Source organism: Pseudophryne corroboree, chromosome 2 (assembly GCF_028390025.1).
Source record: "Pseudophryne corroboree isolate aPseCor3 chromosome 2, aPseCor3.hap2, whole genome shotgun sequence".
NCBI classification, from domain to species: Eukaryota; Metazoa; Chordata; class Amphibia; order Anura; family Myobatrachidae; genus Pseudophryne; species Pseudophryne corroboree.
Window position 1 is genome coordinate 41,280,174 of NC_086445.1, and position 19,531 is coordinate 41,299,704.

Consider the following 19,531-nt stretch of genomic DNA (forward strand, 5'->3'; position numbering starts at 1 on the left):
CTTCTAAACATCAACAAAAGGTGACGCGGGAAGAATTTGCCGCTCGCTCAGCCAGTTCTCCCAGCGCCGGCCACTGAAATCTTTTTCTGACGTTTTTCCCCTTGGTATTTTTTGGCTACTTCATCTTGTGTGCTACGTGCAGACTCTGTACTGTAACCCATTCCTACGTCAAGGACATTTGCCAGGCCCGAAAGTAACTGGCTTCAAGCACTTTTGATCCCTATCCAGGCATGCAGAACAATTCTGTGATTTAAGGTTGTCGGTGTATATTATTATTATCATGAATAAATATCGCACCACAAATTATGCCACGCTGTACAGAGAATAATTGTCCATCCACATTAGTCCCTGCACCACTGGAGCTTACAATCTAAATTTCCTAAACACACATGCGCACACGCACCCAGAGTCCATTACCAGTCAGCAGCCAATTAGCCTGTCTGTTTGGTTTTGGAGTAAACCGGAGCATCCATAGTTGACCCAAACGGGAAAACACATAAACTCCACACATAGCAGACTTTGCTCAGGAACCGGTGACCGCAGTGCTGGGAGGCACTAACCTCTGTATAACCATGCTGCTGTATACAGAAGATGTTTCCTTTTTTATCCATGTAATGCTCATCTGACTACTTATGCATGCAGTGTGCATATCGGTGATAATACGGGTTCTGTGAGACTGCTGGAGAAACTCTACAGAAAGAACTACTATTGGTCATATCTCCATGTATCAGAACACACAATGCAGATGAGAAGTTTTGTTTTGAAGTAAATCGATAATTGTGTCTCGCGTCTTGGTGAAATGCGTGCCATAAACCTATTTGATGTCTATGCCCCCGTTAAGGATGACGTTAGCACAGATATTTGGGGAATTTTGTTTCTGTTTTCTAAAAGCTGTGCTTGTCTTTCCCCAGACAATTCAGAAATTAGCCAGCCATTACCTGAAGAAAGAGTGGCCTGTAGTGAAAGCGGAGGAGAGGAGCGAGTACAGGTAACGCTTATGTTTCTTGTTTCCTGCCGAGATGTGGTTTGCGCCGGTCGCATGTTCGGTCTGAGGTAACGCGTTGTCTGATGCCGCACTTTGCCTGACACATCTGTGTAAAAAAAAATATATATATATTCCTCCAGAAAACTTTAATGCGGCAGCAAATGTGATTTACATCCTACATGATAATTGCAATGCAGATATCTCATGTACATACATTTGCAAGCATATGGTAAGTCACCAGCCACAACAAGGCATCTCTGCTCTGAGGGTCCTACGCTACATGATAATAGTACTACTTTGTGTCACACATTTCATGCATGTCTTAATTGAGCGCTAACCCCAAGGTCCTCCAGCATTGCAAAACAAGGATCAGCATACCCTCCAACCAGGGGCGTCGGAATGGGGGGGGCAAGGGGGCAGCTCGCTCCCCCCAAATATGGGAGAGGCGCCATATAACCTCCTCTGCCTGTGCATGCCGCCGCCGCCACCACCAGCTGCAGAGCGGCACGCTGTGTGCTGCTAATGGTGCGGGCAGCGCCAGAGCCGGCCCCAGAATGTGCTTAGCCGCAGCGGGCCATATGGGTACCGGGAGGGCGCCGCTGCGCAGCGCACGCGGGAAGAGGAGGACGTACCCCCGATCACCACATAGGGGCTGTGATCAGTGATCACCAGCAAGTACGTGTGGGCCGGGGGGCAGAACGGGGAGCCGCAAGTGCTGTCCGAGAGTGAGGGCGGGCTCTAGCAGTGTACACTGCTGCCTTCCCCTCTCTTTCGGTTCTGCTCTTTCTCCTCAACGCATTCAACAGAAAACATGGTGGAGCCGATGGAAGCACGTTTATTCAGGATCTGCAGCTGTGATCTGCTGCGTCAGCTCCTCCTCCACCGGGTGCAACTAAGTCACAATCTGAGATGAGCAATGCTGCGCTGCCCCAGCATCTTATCACTGTAGCTAAAGCCTGTGTATGTGTGTCCCCATATCCCCCACCAGGCCCCACAATATGTGTCCCCATATCCCCACCCCCCCAGGATGTGTGTCCCCATATCCCTCACCAGGCCCCACAATATGTGTCACCATATCCCCACCCCCCAGGATGTGTGTCCCCATATCCCCCACCAGGCCCCACAATATGTGTCACCATATCCCCACCCCCCAGGATGTGTGTCCCCATATCCCTCACCAGGCCCCACAATATGTGTCACCATATCCCCACCCCCCCAGGATGTGTGTCCCCATATCCCTCACCCGGCCCCACTATGTGTGTCCCCATATCCCTCACCAGGCCCCACAATATGTGTCCCCATATCCCTCACCAGGCCCCACAATATGTGTCACCATATCCCTCACCAGGCCCCACAATATGTGTCACCATATCCCCACCCCCCAGGATGTGTGTCCCCATATCCCCCACCAGGCCCCACAATATGTGTCACCATATCCCCACCCCCCAGGATGTGTGTCCCCATATCCCTCACCAGGCCCCACAATATGTGTCACCATATCCCCACCCCCCAGGATGTGTGTCCCCATATCCCTCACCAGGCCCCACAATATGTGTCACCATATCCCCACCCCCCAGGATGTGTCCCCATATCCCTCACCCGGCCCCACTATGTGTGTCCCCATATCCCTCACCAGGCCCCACAATATGTGTCACCATACCCCCACCCCCCAGGATGTGTGTCCCCATATCCCCCACCCCCCAGGATGTGTGTCCCCATATCCCCCACCAGGCCCCACAATATGTGTCCCCATATCCCCACCCCCCAGGATGTGTGTCCCCATATCCCTCACCAGGCCCCACAATATGTGTCACCATATCCCCACCCCCCAGGATGTGTGTCCCCATATCCCCCACCAGGCCCCACATTATGTATCACCATATCCCCACCCCCCAGGATGTGTGTCCCCATATCCCCCACCAGGCCCCACAATATGTGTCACCATATCCCCACCCCCCAGGATGTGTGTCCCCATATCCCTCACCAGGCCCCACAATATGTCACCATATCCCCACCCCCCAGGATGTGTGTCCCCATATCCCCCACCAGGCCCCACAATATGTGTCACCATATCCCCACCCCCCAGGATGTGTGTCCCCATATCCCTCACCCGGCCCCACTATGTGTGTCCCCATATCCCTCACCAGGCCCCACAATATGTGTCACCATATCCCCACCCCCCAGGATGTGTGTCCCCATATCCCCCACCAGGCCCCACAATATGTGTCACCATATCCCCACCCCCCAGGATGTGGGTCCCCATATCCCTCACCAGGCCCCACAATATGTGTCACCATATCCCCACCCCCCAGGATGTGTGTCCCCATATCCCTCACCAGGCCCCACAATATGTGTCACCATATCCCCACCCCCCAGGATGTGTGTCCCCATATCCCCCACCAGGCCCCACAATATGTGTCACCATATTCCCCCCCCCCCCCCCCAGTATGTATGTCCCCATATCCCTCACCCGGCCTCACTATGTGTGTCCCCATATCCCTCACCCGGCCCCACTGTGTGTGTCCCCATATCCCTCACCCGGCCCCACTGTGTGTCCCCATATCCCTCACCAGGCCCCACTATGTGTGTCCCCATATCCCTCACCCGGCCCCACTATGTGTGTCCCCATATCCCTCACCCGGCCCCACTATGTGTGTCCCCATATCCCTCACCAGGCCCCACTATGTGTGTCCCCATATCCCTCACCAGGCCCCACTAAGTGTGTCCCCATATCCCTCTCCAGGCCCCACAATATGTGTCCCCATATCCCTCACCAGGCCCCACTATGTGTGTCCCCATATCCCTCACCAGGCCCCACTATGTGTGTCCCCATATCCCTCACCCCCCAGGATGTGTGTCCCCATATCCCTCACCAGGCCCCACTATGTGTGTCCCCATATCCCTCACCAGGCCCCACTATGTGTGTCCCCGTATCCCTCACCAGGCCCCACTATGTGTGTCCCCATATCCCTCACCAGGCCCCACTATGTGTGTCCCCATATCCCTCACCAGGCCCCACTATGTGTGTCCCCGTATCCCTCACCCGGCCCCACTATGTGTGTCCCCATATCCCTCACCAGGCCCCACTATGTGTGTCCCCGTATCCCTCACCCGGCCCCACTATGTGTGTCCCCATATCCCTCACCCAGCCTCACTATGTGTGTCCCCATATCCCTCACCAGGCCCCACTATGTGTGTCCCCGTATCCCTCACCAGGCCCCACTATGTGTGTCCCCATATCCCTCACCAGACCCCACTATGTGTGTCCCCATATCCCTCACCAGGCCCCACTATGTGTGTCCCCATATTCCTCACCCGGCCCCACTATGTGTGTCCCCATATCCCTCACCAGGCCCCACTATGTGTGTCCCCATATCCCTCACCAGGCCCCACTATGTGTGTCCCCATATCCCTCACCCGGCCCCACTATGTGTGTCCCCATATTCCTCACCCGGCCCCACTATGTGTGTCCCCATATCCCTCACCAGGCCCCACTATGTGTGTCCCCATATCCCTCACCAGGCCCCACTATGTGTGTCCCCGTATCCCTCACCAGGCCCCACTATGTGTGTCCCCATATCCCTCACCAGGCCCCACTATGTGTGTCCCCATATCCCTCACCAGGCCCCACTATGTGTGTCCCCGTATCCCTCACCCGGCCCCACTATGTGTGTCCCCATATCCCTCACCCAGCCCCACTATGTGTGTCCCCATATCCCTCACCCGGCCCCACTATGTGTGTCCCCATATCCCTCACCCGGCCCCACTATGTGTGTCCCCGTATCCCTCACCCGGCCCCACTATGTGTGTCCCCGTATTCCTCACCCGGCCCCACTATGTGTGTCCCCATATCCCTCACCCGGCCCCACTATGTGTGTCCCCATATCCCTCACCCGGCCCCACTATGTGTGTCCCCATATCCCTCACCCGGCCCCACTATGTGTGTCCCCGTATCCCTCACCCGGCCCCACTATGTGTGTCCCCGTATCCCTCACCCGGCCCCACTATGTGTGTCCCCGTATTCCTCACCCGGCCCCACTATGTGTGTCCCCGTATTCCTCACCCGGCCCCACTATGTGTGTCCCCGTATCCCTCACCAGGCCCCACTATGTGTGTCCCCATATCCCTCACCCGGCCCCACTATGTGTGTGTCCCCATGTCCCTCACCCACCCACCACTGTGTGTGTCCCCATATCCCTCACCCGGCCCCACTATGTGTGTCCCCGTATCCCTCACCCGGCCCCACTATGTGTGTCACCATATCCCTCACCCCCCCCAGGATGTGTGTATCCGTATCCCTCACCCGGCCCCACTATGTGTGTCCCCATATCCCTCACCCGGCCCCACTATGTGTGTATCCGTATCCCTCACCCGGCCCCACTATGTGTGTCCCCATATCCCTCACCCGGCCCCACAATATGTGTCCCCATATCCCCACCCCCCAGGATGTGTGTCCCCATATCCCCCACCCGGCCCCACTATGTGTGTCCCCGTATCCCCCACCCGGCCCCACTATGTGTGTCCCCGTATCCCCCACCCGGCCCCACTATGTGTGTCCCCATATCCCTCACCCGGCCCCACTATGTGTGTCCCCATGTCCCTCACCCACCCCCTGTATGTATACCCCCATATCACTCACCCGGCCCCACTATGTGTGTCCCCATATCTCTCACCCACCCCCCAGTATGTGCGTCCTCATATCCCTCACCCACCCCCCAGTATGTGTGTCCCCATATCTCTCACCCACCTCCCAGTATGTGCGTCCTCATATCCCTCACCTGGCCCCACTGTGTGTGTCCCCATATCCCTCACCCACCCCCCACTATGTGTGTCCCCATATCCCTCACCCCCCCCCAGTATGTGTGTCCCCATATCCCTCACCCACCCCCCCAGTATGTGTGTCCCCATATCCCTCACCCACCCCCCACTATGTGTCCCTACATCCCTCACCCATCCCCACTATGTGTCCCCATATCCCTCACCCCCCCCCCTAGTATGTGTGTCTCCATATCTCTCACCCACCCCCCACTATGTGTCCCCATATCTCTCACCCCCCCCCCAGTATGTGTGTCCCCATATCCCTCACCCACCCCCCACTATGTGTCCCTACATCCCTCACCCATCCCCACTATGTGTGTCCCCATATCTCTCACCCACCCCCCACTGTGTCCCCATATCCTTCACCCACCCCCCACTATGTGTGTCCCCATATCTCTCACCCACCCCCCACTATGTGTGTCCCCATATCCTTCACCCACCCCCCACTATGTGTGTCCCCATATCCCTCACCCACCCCCCACTATGTGTCCCCATATCCTTCACCCACCCCCCACTATGTGTGTCCCCATATCCTTCACCCACCCCCCACTATGTGTGTCTTCATATCCTTCACCCACCCCCCAGTATGTGTGTCCCCATATGCCTCACCCACCCCCAGTATGTGTCCCCCCATATCCCTCACCCGGCTGCAGGTGACAGTGACAGAGGGGTAGGTGACAGTGAGGGAGGGGCAGGTAGCAGACTCACTCATCCCGCTGTTAGTAAACATGACACTTGGCTTTTGAACCTGTTTATTGTGTATTTGCTTAGTGCTGGAGAACACAAAGAGGAGCTGCACTTTATGGGGTATATGCAATTAGCGGCTAATCGCGGCAAATTATCGACGTTTTTTTTATTTCGACACAATTCGACCGTCCAATTTCGGCAAGTGGTTGCCGAAATTCACCATATTCAATGGAAAACGGATTCTACAGTCCCGCGGGTGAAAAACGGCCGATTTGCCGAATTTTGCCGCGATTTTAAAAACGTGAAAACCCCCCCAAAAAATGGCGTGGGGTCCCCCCTCCAAAGCATAACCAGCCTCGGGCTCTTCGAGCTGGTCCTGGTTCTAAAACTGCGGGGGGAAAATTGACAGGGATCCCCCGTATTTTTAAAACCAGCACCGGGCTCTGCGCCTGGTGCAAAAAATACGGGGGACAGAAAGAGTAGGGGTCCCCCGTATTTTATACACCAGCATCGGGCTCCACTAGCTGGACAGATAATGCCACAGCCGGGGGTCACTTTTATACAGTGCCTTGCGGCCGTGGCATTAAATATCCAACTAGTCACACTTGGCCGGGGTACCCTGGGGGAGTGGGGACCCCTTCAATCAAGGGGGTCCCCCCCCCAGCCACCCAAGGGCCAGGGGTGAAGCCCGAGGCTGTCCCCCCCATCCAAGGGCTGCGGATGGGAGGCTGATAGCCTTGAGAAAATGTAAAGAATATTGTTTTTTCCTGTAGTACTACAAGTCCCCGCAAGCTGGTACTTGGAGAACCACAAGTACCAGCATGCGGGAGAAAAACGGGCCCGCTGGTACCTGTAGTTCTACTGGAAAAAAAATATCCAAATAAAAACAGGAGACACGCACCTTGATAGTAAAACTTTATTACACAACTGCCGACACACACATACTTACCTATGTTGACCCACCGACTGCCACAGTCTCCGACGATCCGGGGTACCTGTGAAAAAAATTAGACTCGCCTCAATCCAGTGTCCGGGAGATAATCCACGTACTTGTTAAAAAAAGAAAACGAACACCCGGACCAGCGAACTGAAAGGGGTCCCATGTTTACACATCAGACCCCTTTCCCCGAATGTGCCGGGACCCCACGTGACTCCTGTCACTGAGGTCCCTTCAGCCAATCAGGAAGCGCTACTTCCGTGGCGCTCACCTGATTGGCTGTGCGCGTGTGACCTCAGACAGCGCATCGCACAGCTCCCTCCATTACTTTCAATGGTGGGAACTTTGCCGTCAGCGGTGGGGTTACCCGCGGTCAGCCGCTGACCGCGGGTGACCTCACCGCTAACCGCAAAGTTCCCACCATTGAATATAATGGAGAGGCTTTGCGATGCGCTGTCTGAGCTCAGACGCACACAGAGCCAATCAGCAGAGTGCAAGGACGTTGCACTCGCTGATTGGCTGAAGAGACACTTCTGTGACAGCTGTCACGGGGGTGTCTGCATTCGTGGAAAGGGGTCTCGTGTCAACATGGGACCCCTTTCAGTCCGGTGGTCGGGTGTTCGTTTTGTTGTTTTGACAAGTACGTGGATTTATCTCTGGACCCTGGATCAGGTGAGTAGAATTATCTTTTATTTTCAGGTACCCGTGGATTCTACTTGGAGAAGAGGACCGACTGCTTCGTGTCAACATAGGTAAGTATGTGTGTGTCGGCAGTGTGTAATAAAGTTGTACTTGTCACGGTGTGTGTCTCCTGTTTTTATTTGGGTATTTTTTTCCCAGTAGTACTACAGGTACCAGCGGGCCCGTTTTTCGCCCGCATGCTGGTACTTGTGGTTCTCCAAGTACCAGCTTGCGGGGGAGGCTTGCTGGGACTTATAGTACTACTGGAAAAAAACAATATTCTTTCAATTTTGACAAGGCTATCAGCCCCCCATCCGCAGCCCTTGGATGGGGGGGACAGCCTCGGGCTTCACCCCTGGCCCTTGGGTGGCTGGGGAGGGGGGACACCCCTTGATTGAAGGGGTCCCCACTCCCCCAGGGTACCCCGGCCAGGGGTAACTAGTTGGATATATAATGCCACGGCCGCAAGGCACTGTATAAAAGTGACCCCCGGCTGTGGCATTATCTGTCCAGCTAGTGGAGCCCGATGCTGGTGTATAAAATACGGGGGACCCCTACTCTTTTTGTCCCCCGTATTTTTTGCACCAGGCGCAGAGCCCGGTGCTGGTTTTAAAAATACGAGGGAACCCCTGTCATTTCCCCCCCCCCCCCGCATTTTTAGAACCAGGACCAGCTCGAAGAGCCCGAGGCTGGTTATGCTTTGGAGGGGGGACCCCACGCCTTTTTTTTCCTGAATATTACCATTCCATCTAAAAAAAAAAATATATATATATATATATATATATATATATATATATATATATATATATATATTATTTTAAAAAATATATAAATAATACTTGTGCCTCCAAAAAGACAAACCAAGTACCTAATCCCTTCTAATATAAATAGATATGCTATTATCAATAAAAAAAACACAAAAAAAAACATGTTTTAAATTTTTTTTATTAGTTTCACCCACCAAAGTGTGGCGGATTGAAAATGTCGAATTTACTGTCTAAAAGCACTGTTGTCGAATTTCCAAACTTCAATTGAATATACTTTGGTCGAATTGCAGCACTTGTATCATTGCAGAAAAGTCGAATTTCAAAAAGTCGAATTTTGAAAGTCCGTTTTTTTAACGGAAAGTACTGAATTGCATTGACAATTTTATTTTTTTTGGCGAAAAAGTCCCGAAATTCGACAATTTCGGGAATTCGACCGCAATTGCATATACCCCTATGGCTCCTTGCAGAACTGGCTTCAATGGTTGTAAATTCTCATTGTTTCTGAATGAGCCCTCACTCACTGAGCCTGCAGAGTTCTCATTCTGACTGGGACCCAGATTATCAAACCTTGGAGAGTGATAAATAGCATGGTGATAAAGTGCCAACCAACCAGCTCCTAACTGTCATCTTACAGGCTGTGTTTGAAAAATGACAGGTGCTGATTGGTTGTTACGTTATCACGTGCCATTCAACACTATGGGGGATATTCAATTTGGCCCGGGGTGCCGGGTGATAAGTATCGGCCGGTGGGGGCTATTTAATTGGCCGCGGCTTATCGGGGGTTTTGCTTCACCTGCCTCCGGCAGGCGAAGCAAAATGCCCGATAACAGCCCCGTTTTCAACCGAAAACGGGGCTGTTTCACCTGAAAACACACAGGTTTCACTGAACCTGTGTGTTTTCGGGTGTAAGAGGACTTGTTACCGGCCGAGCAAATTAAATAGCCCGACCGCAGCACCCGAAGAAACATCGGGGTTTTTTACTCCCGATGTCTCTTCGGACCAAATTGAATATCCCCCTATGGCTTAATAAATCTGGGCCTAAGTGGCTCTGCCAGGCAAAATGTGTGCAAATGTGTAATGAGCTCTACCTGGCGTAATGTGTATAAGGAGCTACCTTGTATAATGTGTATAATGGGCTCTACCTGACATAATCTGGATAAGGGGTTACCTGACATATTGTGTATAATGAGCTCTACCTGGCCTAATTTGTATAAGGGGTTACCTAGCATCATATGTATAATGGGCTTTACCTGGAGTAATGTGTATAAGTGGCTCTACCTGGCATAATGTATATAATGGGCTCTACCTGGTGTAATGTGTATAAGTGGCTCTATCTGGCATAATGTGTACAAGGGGACACTCACTCCCAGCTACTCCATAGAGTTCAGTACAGGTACAAATGTCCTGTCTAAGGTGGTCAGAAGTTAGGGGCGCCAAACTGAGATTTCATCTTGCCCCCCCCCAACCAAAAAACATTCTGACACCCCTGCCTCCAACCACTGATCCTATACATGCCTCTTAGAACAGTGACACACTGGCATTTTCTCAATCAATGCATTGGTCCATTACAGGTGCATGTAAGCGAGGGGTTAATCTAGACCAGGAAAAAAAAACTAATTCCCCCAGCACACCATAAAGGAACAGCAAAAGAAACATGCATCCTACATTATTATAGTAATGCAGAGATCTCTGTTGCATACATTTGCAAATGTGCTAAGTCACTAGCCCAGTGGTAGCCAACCCTGGTCCTCGAGAGCTACCAACAGTTCATGTTTTCCATCTCACCTAGCAGGTGCACAGGTGTACTCATTACTCACTGACACATTTAAAAAGATCCACAGGTGGAGCAAATTACTTCACTAGTGATTCTGTGAGAAGACCTGGAAAACGATAACGGTTGGTAGCTTTGGAGGACCAGGCTTGACTACCCTTTCACTAGCCTCAGCAAGGCATCTCTGCCCTGGTAGTCCTGTGCTACATTATAATAGCTCCTACTTTGGGTCATATGTTTATTTCTCTAACGTCCTAGTGGATGCTGGGGACTCCGTAAGGACCATGGGGAATAGCGGGCTCCGCAGGAGACTGGGCACTCTAAAGAAAGATTTAATACTATCTGGTGTGCACTGGCTCCTCCCTCTATGCCCCTCCTCCAGACCTCAGTTAGAATCTGTGCCCGGCCGAGCTGGGTGCTCCTAGTGAGCTCTCCTGAGCTTGATAGATTAAGAAAGTATTTTGTTAGGTTTTTTGTTTTCAGAGAGCTTCTGCTGGCAACAGACTCTCTGCTACGAGGGACTGAGGGGAGAGAAGCAAACCTAATCACGGCAGCTAAGTAGCGCTTCTTAGGCTACTGGACACCATTAGCTCCAGAGGGATCGAACACAGGTACCTAACCTTGATCGTCCGTTCCCGGAGCCGCGCCGCCGTCCCCCTCGCAGAGCCAGAAGAACAGAAGCAGCAGAAGCATGAAGACATCGAAATCGGCGGCTGAAGACTCCTGTCTTTACTTAAGGTAGCGCACAGCACTGCAGCTGTGCGCCATTGCTCCCACAGCACACCGCACACTCCGGTCACTGTAGGGTGCAGGGGGGGGGGGCGCCCTGGGCAGCAATTAAATACCTTTTTTGGCAAAAAGAGACATATATACAGTCTGGGACTGTATATATGCCAGAGCCCCCGCCATTTTTTATACATTTAAGCGGGACAGAAGCCCGCCGCTGAGGGGGGCGGGGCCTTCTTCCTCAGCACACCAGCGCCATTTTCTCTTCACAGCTCCGCTGGAAGGACGCTCCCCAGGCTCTCCCCTGCAGTATTCAGATGCATTAGAGGGTAAAAAAGAGAGGGGGGGCACATAAATTTAGGCGCAGTATATATACATATATTAACAGCAGCTACAGGGTAAACACTAAGGTACAGTGTAATCCCTGGGTTATATAGCGCTGGGATGTGTGCTGGTATACTCTCTGTCTCCCCAAAAGCCTTTTGTGGGGTCCTGTCCTCAGTCAGAGCATTCCCGGTGTGTGTGCTGTGTGTCGGTACGCCTGTGTCGATATGTTTAATGAGGAAGGATACGTGGAGGCAGAACAAGTGCAGCTGAGTGTGGTGTCGCCGCCAACGGTGCCGACACCTGATTGGATGGATATGTGGAAGGTGTTAAATGATAATGTAAACTCCTTGCATAACAGGTTGGATAAAACTGTAACCGGGGGACAGGCAGGGTCTCAACCCATGCCTGCTCCTACAGCACAGAGGTCCTCAGGGTCCCAATAGCGCACACTATCCCAGATAGTTGACACAGACGTCGACACGGAATCTGACTCCAGTGTCGATGACGATGAGGCAAAGTTGCAGCCTAAAATGACTAAAGCCATCCGCTACATGATTGTAGCAATGAAGGATGTATTACACATTTCTGAGGAAAATCCTGTCCCTGACAAGAGGATTTATATGTATGGGGAGAAAAAGCATGAAGTGACTTTTCCCCCTTCCCATGAATTAAATGAATTATGTGAAAAAGCGTGGGATTCCCCTGACAGGAAGGTGATAGTTTCCAAGAGATTACTTATGGCGTATCCTTTCCCGCCAACGGACAGGTTACGCTGGGAATCCTCCCCTAGGGTAGACAAAGCATTGACACGCTTGTCTAAAAAGGTGGCCCTGCCGTCTCCGGATACGGCCGCCCTAAAGGATCCTGCCGATAGAAAGCAGGAAGCTATCCTGAAGTCAGTTTATACACATTCTGGCACACTACTGAGGCCAGCAATTGCTTCGGCCTGGATGTGTAGTGCTGTAGCTGCATGGACGGATTCTCTGTCTGAGGAGTTAGATACCCTGGACAGGGACTCTGTTCTAATGACCCTGGCACATATCAAGGACGCGGTCCTATATATGCGGGATGCCCAGAGGGACATTTGCCTGCTGGGCTCTAGAGTTAACGCTATGTCCATTTCTGCCAGAAGGGTCCTGTGGACTCTGCAATGGACAGGGGATACCGACTCTAAAAAACACATGGAGGTTTTACCTTATAAGGGTGAGGAATTGTTTGGGGACGGTCTCTCGGACCTCGTTTCCACAGCTACGGCTGGGAAGTCAAATTTCTTGCCTTATGTCCCTCCACAACCTAAGAAAGCACCGTATTACCAAATGCAGTCCTTTCGTTCTCAGAGGAGCAAGAAGGTCAGAGGTGCGTCCTTTCTTGCCAGAGGTAGGGGTAGAGGAAAAAAGCTGCACCACGCAGCTAGTTCCCAGGAACAAAAGTCTTCCCCCGCTTCCACGAAGTCCACCGCATGACGCTGGGGCTCCACAGGCGGAGCCAGGAGCGGTGGGCGCGCGTCTCCGACATTTCAGCCACCAGTGGGTTCGCTCACAGGTGGATCCTTGGGCTATACAAATTGTGTCTCAGGGATACAAGCTGGAATTCGAGGTGATGCCCCCTCACCGTTTCCTGAAATCGGCCTTACCAGCTTCCCCCATGGAAAGGGCGATAGTGGTGGAGGCAATTCACAAACTTTTTCTCCAGAAAGTGGTGGTAGAGGTCCCCCCCCCTTCAACGGGGAAGGGGCTACTATTCCACTATGTTTGTGGTACCGAAACCGGACAGTTCGGTCAGACCCATTTTAAATTTAAAATCCCTGAACTTTTATCTGAAGAAATTCAAGTTCAAAATGGAATCGCTCAGAACGGTCATTGCAAGCCTGGAGGAAGGGGATTTTATGGTGTCGCTGGACATCAAGGATGCTTACTTGCATGTCCCCATTTATCCGCCTCATCAGGAGTAACTCAGGTTTGTGGTACGAGACTGTCATTACCAATTCCAGACGTTGCCGTTCGGCCTGTCCACGGCACCGAGAGTGTTTACCAAAGTGATGGCGGAGATGATGGTGCTCCTTCGGAAGCAAGGGGTTACAATTATCCCATACTTGGACGATCTCCTCATAAAGGCGAGGTCCAGGGAGCAGTTGCTGATCAGTGTAGCACACTCTCAAGAAGTGTTGCGTCAGCACGGCTGGATTCTGAACATTCCAAAGTTGCAGCTGATTCCTGCGACGCGTCTGCCCTTCCTGGGCATGATTCTGGACACAGACCAGAAGAAGGTGTTTCTCCCGGAGGAGAAGGCTCAGGAGCTCGTGACTATGGTCAGAGACCTCCTAAAGCCAAAACAGGTGTCCGTGCATCAGATGTATCGGATGATCACCCTGTCCCCCAGGGCCAGGGTGTCTCTTCTGTGGTGGCTACAAGGTGCTCACCTCCTCAAGGGCCGCAGATTCGGCATACAGGACTGGGTCCTGGTGACCACGGATGCAAGCCTCCGAGGGTGGGGGGCAGTCACTCAAGGAAGAAACTTCCAAGGGTTGTGGTCAAGTCAGGAGACTTGTCTGCACATCAATATCCTGGAGCTAAGGGCCATATACAACGCCCTGAGTCAAGCGGAGCCTCTGCTTCGAAACCAACCAGTGCTGATTCAGTCAGACAACATCACGGCAGTGGCCCATGTGAACCGCCAGGGCGGCACAAGAAGCAGGGTGGCAATGGCAGAAGCCACCAGGATTCTTCGGTGGGCGGAGAATCACGTACTAGCACTGTCAGCAGTGTTCATTCCGGGAGTGGACAACTGGGAAGCAGACTTCCTCAGCAGACACGACCTCCACCCGGGAGAGTGGGGACTTCATCAGGAAGTCTTCACGCAGATTGCAAATCGATGGGAACTGCCACAGGTGGACATGGTGGCGTCCCGTCTCAACAAAAAGCTACAAAGATATTGCGCCAGGTCAAGGGACCCTCAGGCGATAGCTGTGGACGCACTAGTAACACCGTGGGTGTTCCAGTCGGTCTATGTGTTTCCTCCTCTTCCTCTCATACCAAAGGTGCTGAGAATTGTAAGAAGAAGAGGAGTGAGAACAATACTCATTGTTCCGGATTGGCCAAGAAGAACTTGGTACCCGGAATTGCAAGAAATGATCACAGAGGACCCGTGGCCTCTGCCTCTCAGACAGGACCTGTTACAACAAGGGCCCTGTCTGTTCCAAGACTTACCGTGGCTGCGTTTGACGACATGGCGGTTGAACACCGGATCCTAGCAGAGAGGGGCATTCCGGATGAAGTTATTCCTACGCTGATAAAGGCTAGGAAGGACGTGACAGCAAAACATTATCACCGTATATGGCGAAAATATGTTGCTTGGTGTGAGGCCAGGATGGCCCCTACAGAGGAATTCCAACTGGGTCGATTCCTGCACTTCCTACAGTCGGGGGTGACTTTGGGCCTGAAATTAGGGTCCATAAAGGTCCAGATTTCGGCCCTATCCATTTTCTTTCAAAAATAACTGGCTTCACTGCCTGAGGGTCAGACGTTTGTTAAGGGAGTGCTGCATATTCAGCCTCCTTTTGTGCCACCAGTGGCACCTTGGGATCTTAACGTGGTGTTGAGTTTCCTGAAATCCCATTGGTTCGAGCCACTTATGACGGTGGAACTAAAGTATCTCACGTGGAAAGTGGTCATGCTGTTGGCCCTAGCCTCAGCTAGGCGTGTGTCAGAATTGGCGGCTTTGTCATGTAAAAGCCCCTATCTGGTTTTCCATATGGAGAGGGCAGAATTGCGAACTCGTCCGCAGTTTCTGCCAAAGGTGGTGTCAGCTTTTCATCTGAACCAACCTATTGTGGTGCCTGCGGCTACTCGTGACTTGGAGGATTCCAAGTTGCTTGATGTAGTCAGGGCTTTGAAGATCTATGTGGCTAGGACGGCTGGAGTCAGGAAGACTGACTCGCTGTTTATTCTGTATGCATCCAACAAGCTGGGTGCTCCTGCTTCAAAGCAAACCATTGCTCGCTGGATCTGTAACAAGATTCAGCAGGCTCATTCTGCGGCTGGATTGCCGCATCCAAAATCAGTGAAAGCCCATTCCACAAGGAAGGTGGGCTCTTCTTGGGCGCTTGCCCGAGGGGTCTCGGCATTACAGCTTTGCCGAGCAGCTACTTGGTCGGGTTCAAACACATTTGCAAAGTTCTACAAGTTTGATACCCTGGCTGAGGAGGACCTGGTGTTTGCCCATTCGGTGCTGCAGAGTCATCCGCACTCTCCCGCCCGTTTGGGAGCTTTGGTATAATCCCCATGGTCCTAACGGAGTCCCCAGCATCCACTAGGACGTTAGAGAAAATAAGAATTTACTCACCGGTAATTCTATTTCTCGTAGTCCGTAGTGGATGCTGGGCGCCCGTCCCTAGTGCAGACTTTCTGCAATACGTGTATATAGTTATTGCTTGATAAAGGGTTATGTTATGTTGGCATCCATTGGTTGATGCTCTGTTGTTTGTTCATACTGTTAACTGGGTAAGTTTATCACAATTTATACGGTGTGATTGGTGTGGCTGGTATGAGTCTTACCCTGGATTTCAAAATCCTTTCCTTGTAATGTCAGCTCTTCCGGGCACAGTTTCCTTAACTGAGGTCTGGAGGAGGGGCATAGAGGGAGGAGCCAGTGCACACCAGATAGTTTTAAATCTTTCTTTAGAGTGCCCAGTCTCCTGCGGAGCCTGCTATTCCCCATGGTCCTTACGTAGTCCCCAGCATCCACTACGGACTACGAGAAATAGAATTACCGGTGAGTAAATTCTTATTTTCTCAATTGAGAGCCAACTCACCTGGAGAACACCCCAAGATCTCCCAGTTTAGTACTACAATGATCAGCATACCCTGGTGTGTTCTCAGACATGGGAAGAAGCTGGGCATGGCTGACAGAGGATGTAAACTACACAGAGAGGGTGGAGGTTTTAAGGCTAGGGATTTCTCTGTGTTCTCTTGATATTGATGCATTTTAATGTTTGTATTTTTTTTAATCAAAACTGAGAACAGTGCATGTTTAGATGTCAATCCAGGTTTTATCTGCCCACATAGAGCCCACAATCCTATTTCTGTATAGGTTCCTGATTGTAGTTTTTGACACTTTTCTGGTTCTAAGTTTGTAGTTTAATAATTTTGCTTAACCAGAAAAAGTGGAACGGCTCCCAAGCCCTGCTTTATATGTATACACAGGTAGCTTCTCTTAGAACTCCACAGACAAATCCTCAAAAGAAAGAAAAGGACATATTCATGCAATGTAAATGTCCATATATGTGTTATTCACTCGTATAGATGATCCTCAACTGACCTCTGGGCAATGCCCTATGTTCACATCAAGGTTTCTTTATCTTTCCAAATTTCATACAATCACTTCTTAACTTATTGGTATATGGCTCACCTTCGGTAAATACCCTATGTGCATCAAAAGGTTTCTTTCCAGTACCCCATTCGTCTGGATCAGGCTGGGCGATGCCGGGCTCTTATACCATCATGATATATGGAGTATATCAGAACCACAAGTCCATGCAATGTCAGGTATAAACAAAGCCAGCTGCCTCTGCCAGCATATGCTTTCCACCTCTCCCTAGGCAATGAAAAGGCTTCATTGGGTATTTACCGAAGGTGAGCCATATACCAATAAGATAAGAAGTGATTGTATGAAATTTGGAAAGATAAAGAAACCTTGATGTGAACATAGGGCATTGCCCAGAGGTCAGTTGAGAATCATCTATACGAGTGAATAACACATATATGGACATTTACATTGCATGAATGTCCTTTTCTTTCTTTTGAGGATTTGTCTGTGGAGTTCTAAGAGAAGCTACCTGTGTATACATATAAAGCAGCGCTTGGGAGCCGTTCCACTTTTTCTGGTTGTGCATTGTGTGAGGAGTGGTGCTCTTTAGGAGTGGTGACCCGAGTGCAGCCTTTTAGGCGCAAGTTAATATTACCCTTTTGTTCTGTAATAATTTTGCTTGTCTGATCTTTTTATATTTCTCTAACGTCCTAGTGGATGCTGGGGACTCCGAAAGGACCATGGGGAATAGCGGCTCCGCAGGAGACTGGGCACAAAAGTAAAAAGCTTTAGGACTACCTGGTGTGCACTGGCTCCTCCCCCTATGACCCTCCTCCAAGCCTCAGTTAGATTTTTGTGCCCGAACGAGACGGGTGCAGGCTAAGGGGCTCTCCTGAGCTGCTTAGTGTAAAAGTTTAAAGTAGGTTTTTTATTTTCAGTGAGACCTGCTGGCAACAGGCTCACTGCACCGAGGGACTAAGGGGAGAAGAAGCGAACTCACCTGCGTGCAGAGTGGATTGGGCTTCTTAGGCTACTGGACATTAGCTCCAGAGGGACGATCACAGGCCCAGCCATGGATGGGTCCCAGAGCCGCGCCGCCGTCCCCCTTACAGAGCCAGAAGACGGAAGAGGTCCGGAAAATCGGCGGCAGAAGACGTCCTGTCTTCAATAAGGTAGCGCACAGCACTGCAGCTGTGCGCCATTGCTCTCAGCACACTTCACACTCCGGTCACTGAGGGTGCAGGGCGCTGGGGGGGGGCGCCCTGAGACGCAATAAAAACACCTTTTTTGGCAAAAAATACATCACATATAGCTCCTGGGCTATATGGATGTATTTAACCCCTGCCTATTTTTACATAAAAAAGCGGGAGAAAGGCCGCCGAAAAAGGGGCGGAGCCTATCTCCTCAGCACACTGGCGCCATTTTTTCCTCACAGCTCCGTTGGAGGAAGGCTCCCTGACTCTCCCCTGCAGTCCTGCACTACAGAAACAGGGTAAAACAAGAGAGGGGGGGCACTAAATTGGCATATAAATATATACAGCAGCTATATTAGGGAAAAACACTTATATAAGGTTATCCCTGTATATATATAGCGCTCTGGTGTGTGCTGGCAAACTCTCCCTCTGTCTCCCCAAAGGGCTAGTGGGGTCCTGTCCTCTATCAGAGCATTCCCTGTGTGTGTGCTGTGTGTCGGTACGTTGTGTCGACATGTATGAGGAGGAAAATGGTGTGGAGGCGGAGCAATTGCCTGTGTTAGTGATGTCACCCCCTAGGGAGTCGACACCTGACTGGATGGTCTTATGGAAAGAATTACGTGATAGTGTCAGCACTTTACAAAAGACTGTTGACGACATGAGACAGCCGGCAAATCAGTTAATACCTGTACAGGCGTCTCAAACACCGTCAGGGGCTCTAAAGCGCCCGTTACCTCAGGTGGTCGACACAGACCCAGACACGGACACTGACTCCAGTGTCGACGGTGAGGAAACAAACGTATTTTCCAGTAGGGCCACACGTTACATGATCACGGCAATGAAGGAGGTTTTGAACATTTCTGATACTACAAGTACCACAAAAAAGGGTATTATGTGGGGTGTGATAAAACTACCCGTAGTTTTTCCCGAATCAGATGAATTAAATGAGGTGTGTGATGAAGCGTGGGTTTCCCCCGATAAAAAACTGCTAATTTCTAAAAAGTTATTGGCATTATACCCTTTCCCGCCAGAGGTTAGGGCGCATTGGGAAACACCCCCTAGCGTAGATAAGGCGCTCACACGCTTATCAAAACAAGTGGCATTACCGTCCCCAGATACGGCCGCCCTCAAGGAACCAGCTGATAGGAAGCTGGAAAATATCCTTAAAAGTATATACACACATACTGGTATTATACTGCGACCAGCAATCGCCTCAGCCTGGATGTGCAGTGCTGGGGTGGCTTGGTCGGATTCCCTGACTGAAAATATTGATACCCTGGACAGGGACAATATATTATTGACTATAGAGCATTTAAAGGATGCATTTCTATATAT

At 51.2% G+C, this 19,531-nt stretch overlaps 1 protein-coding gene across 3 annotated transcripts in view; it reads left to right on the plus strand.

Moving 5' to 3' along the window:
• The window catches only part of FCHSD2 (FCH and double SH3 domains 2), a 184,717-nt gene that overhangs the window by 77,544 nt on the left and 87,642 nt on the right, over window positions 1–19,531 (plus strand). For all 3 annotated transcript variants that reach the window (XM_063951220.1, XM_063951222.1, XM_063951221.1), the window contains exon 4: window positions 912–988. In XM_063951220.1, the coding sequence (XP_063807290.1) occupies window positions 912–988 (77 nt within the window). The remainder of the gene's footprint in view (window positions 1–911; window positions 989–19,531) is intronic.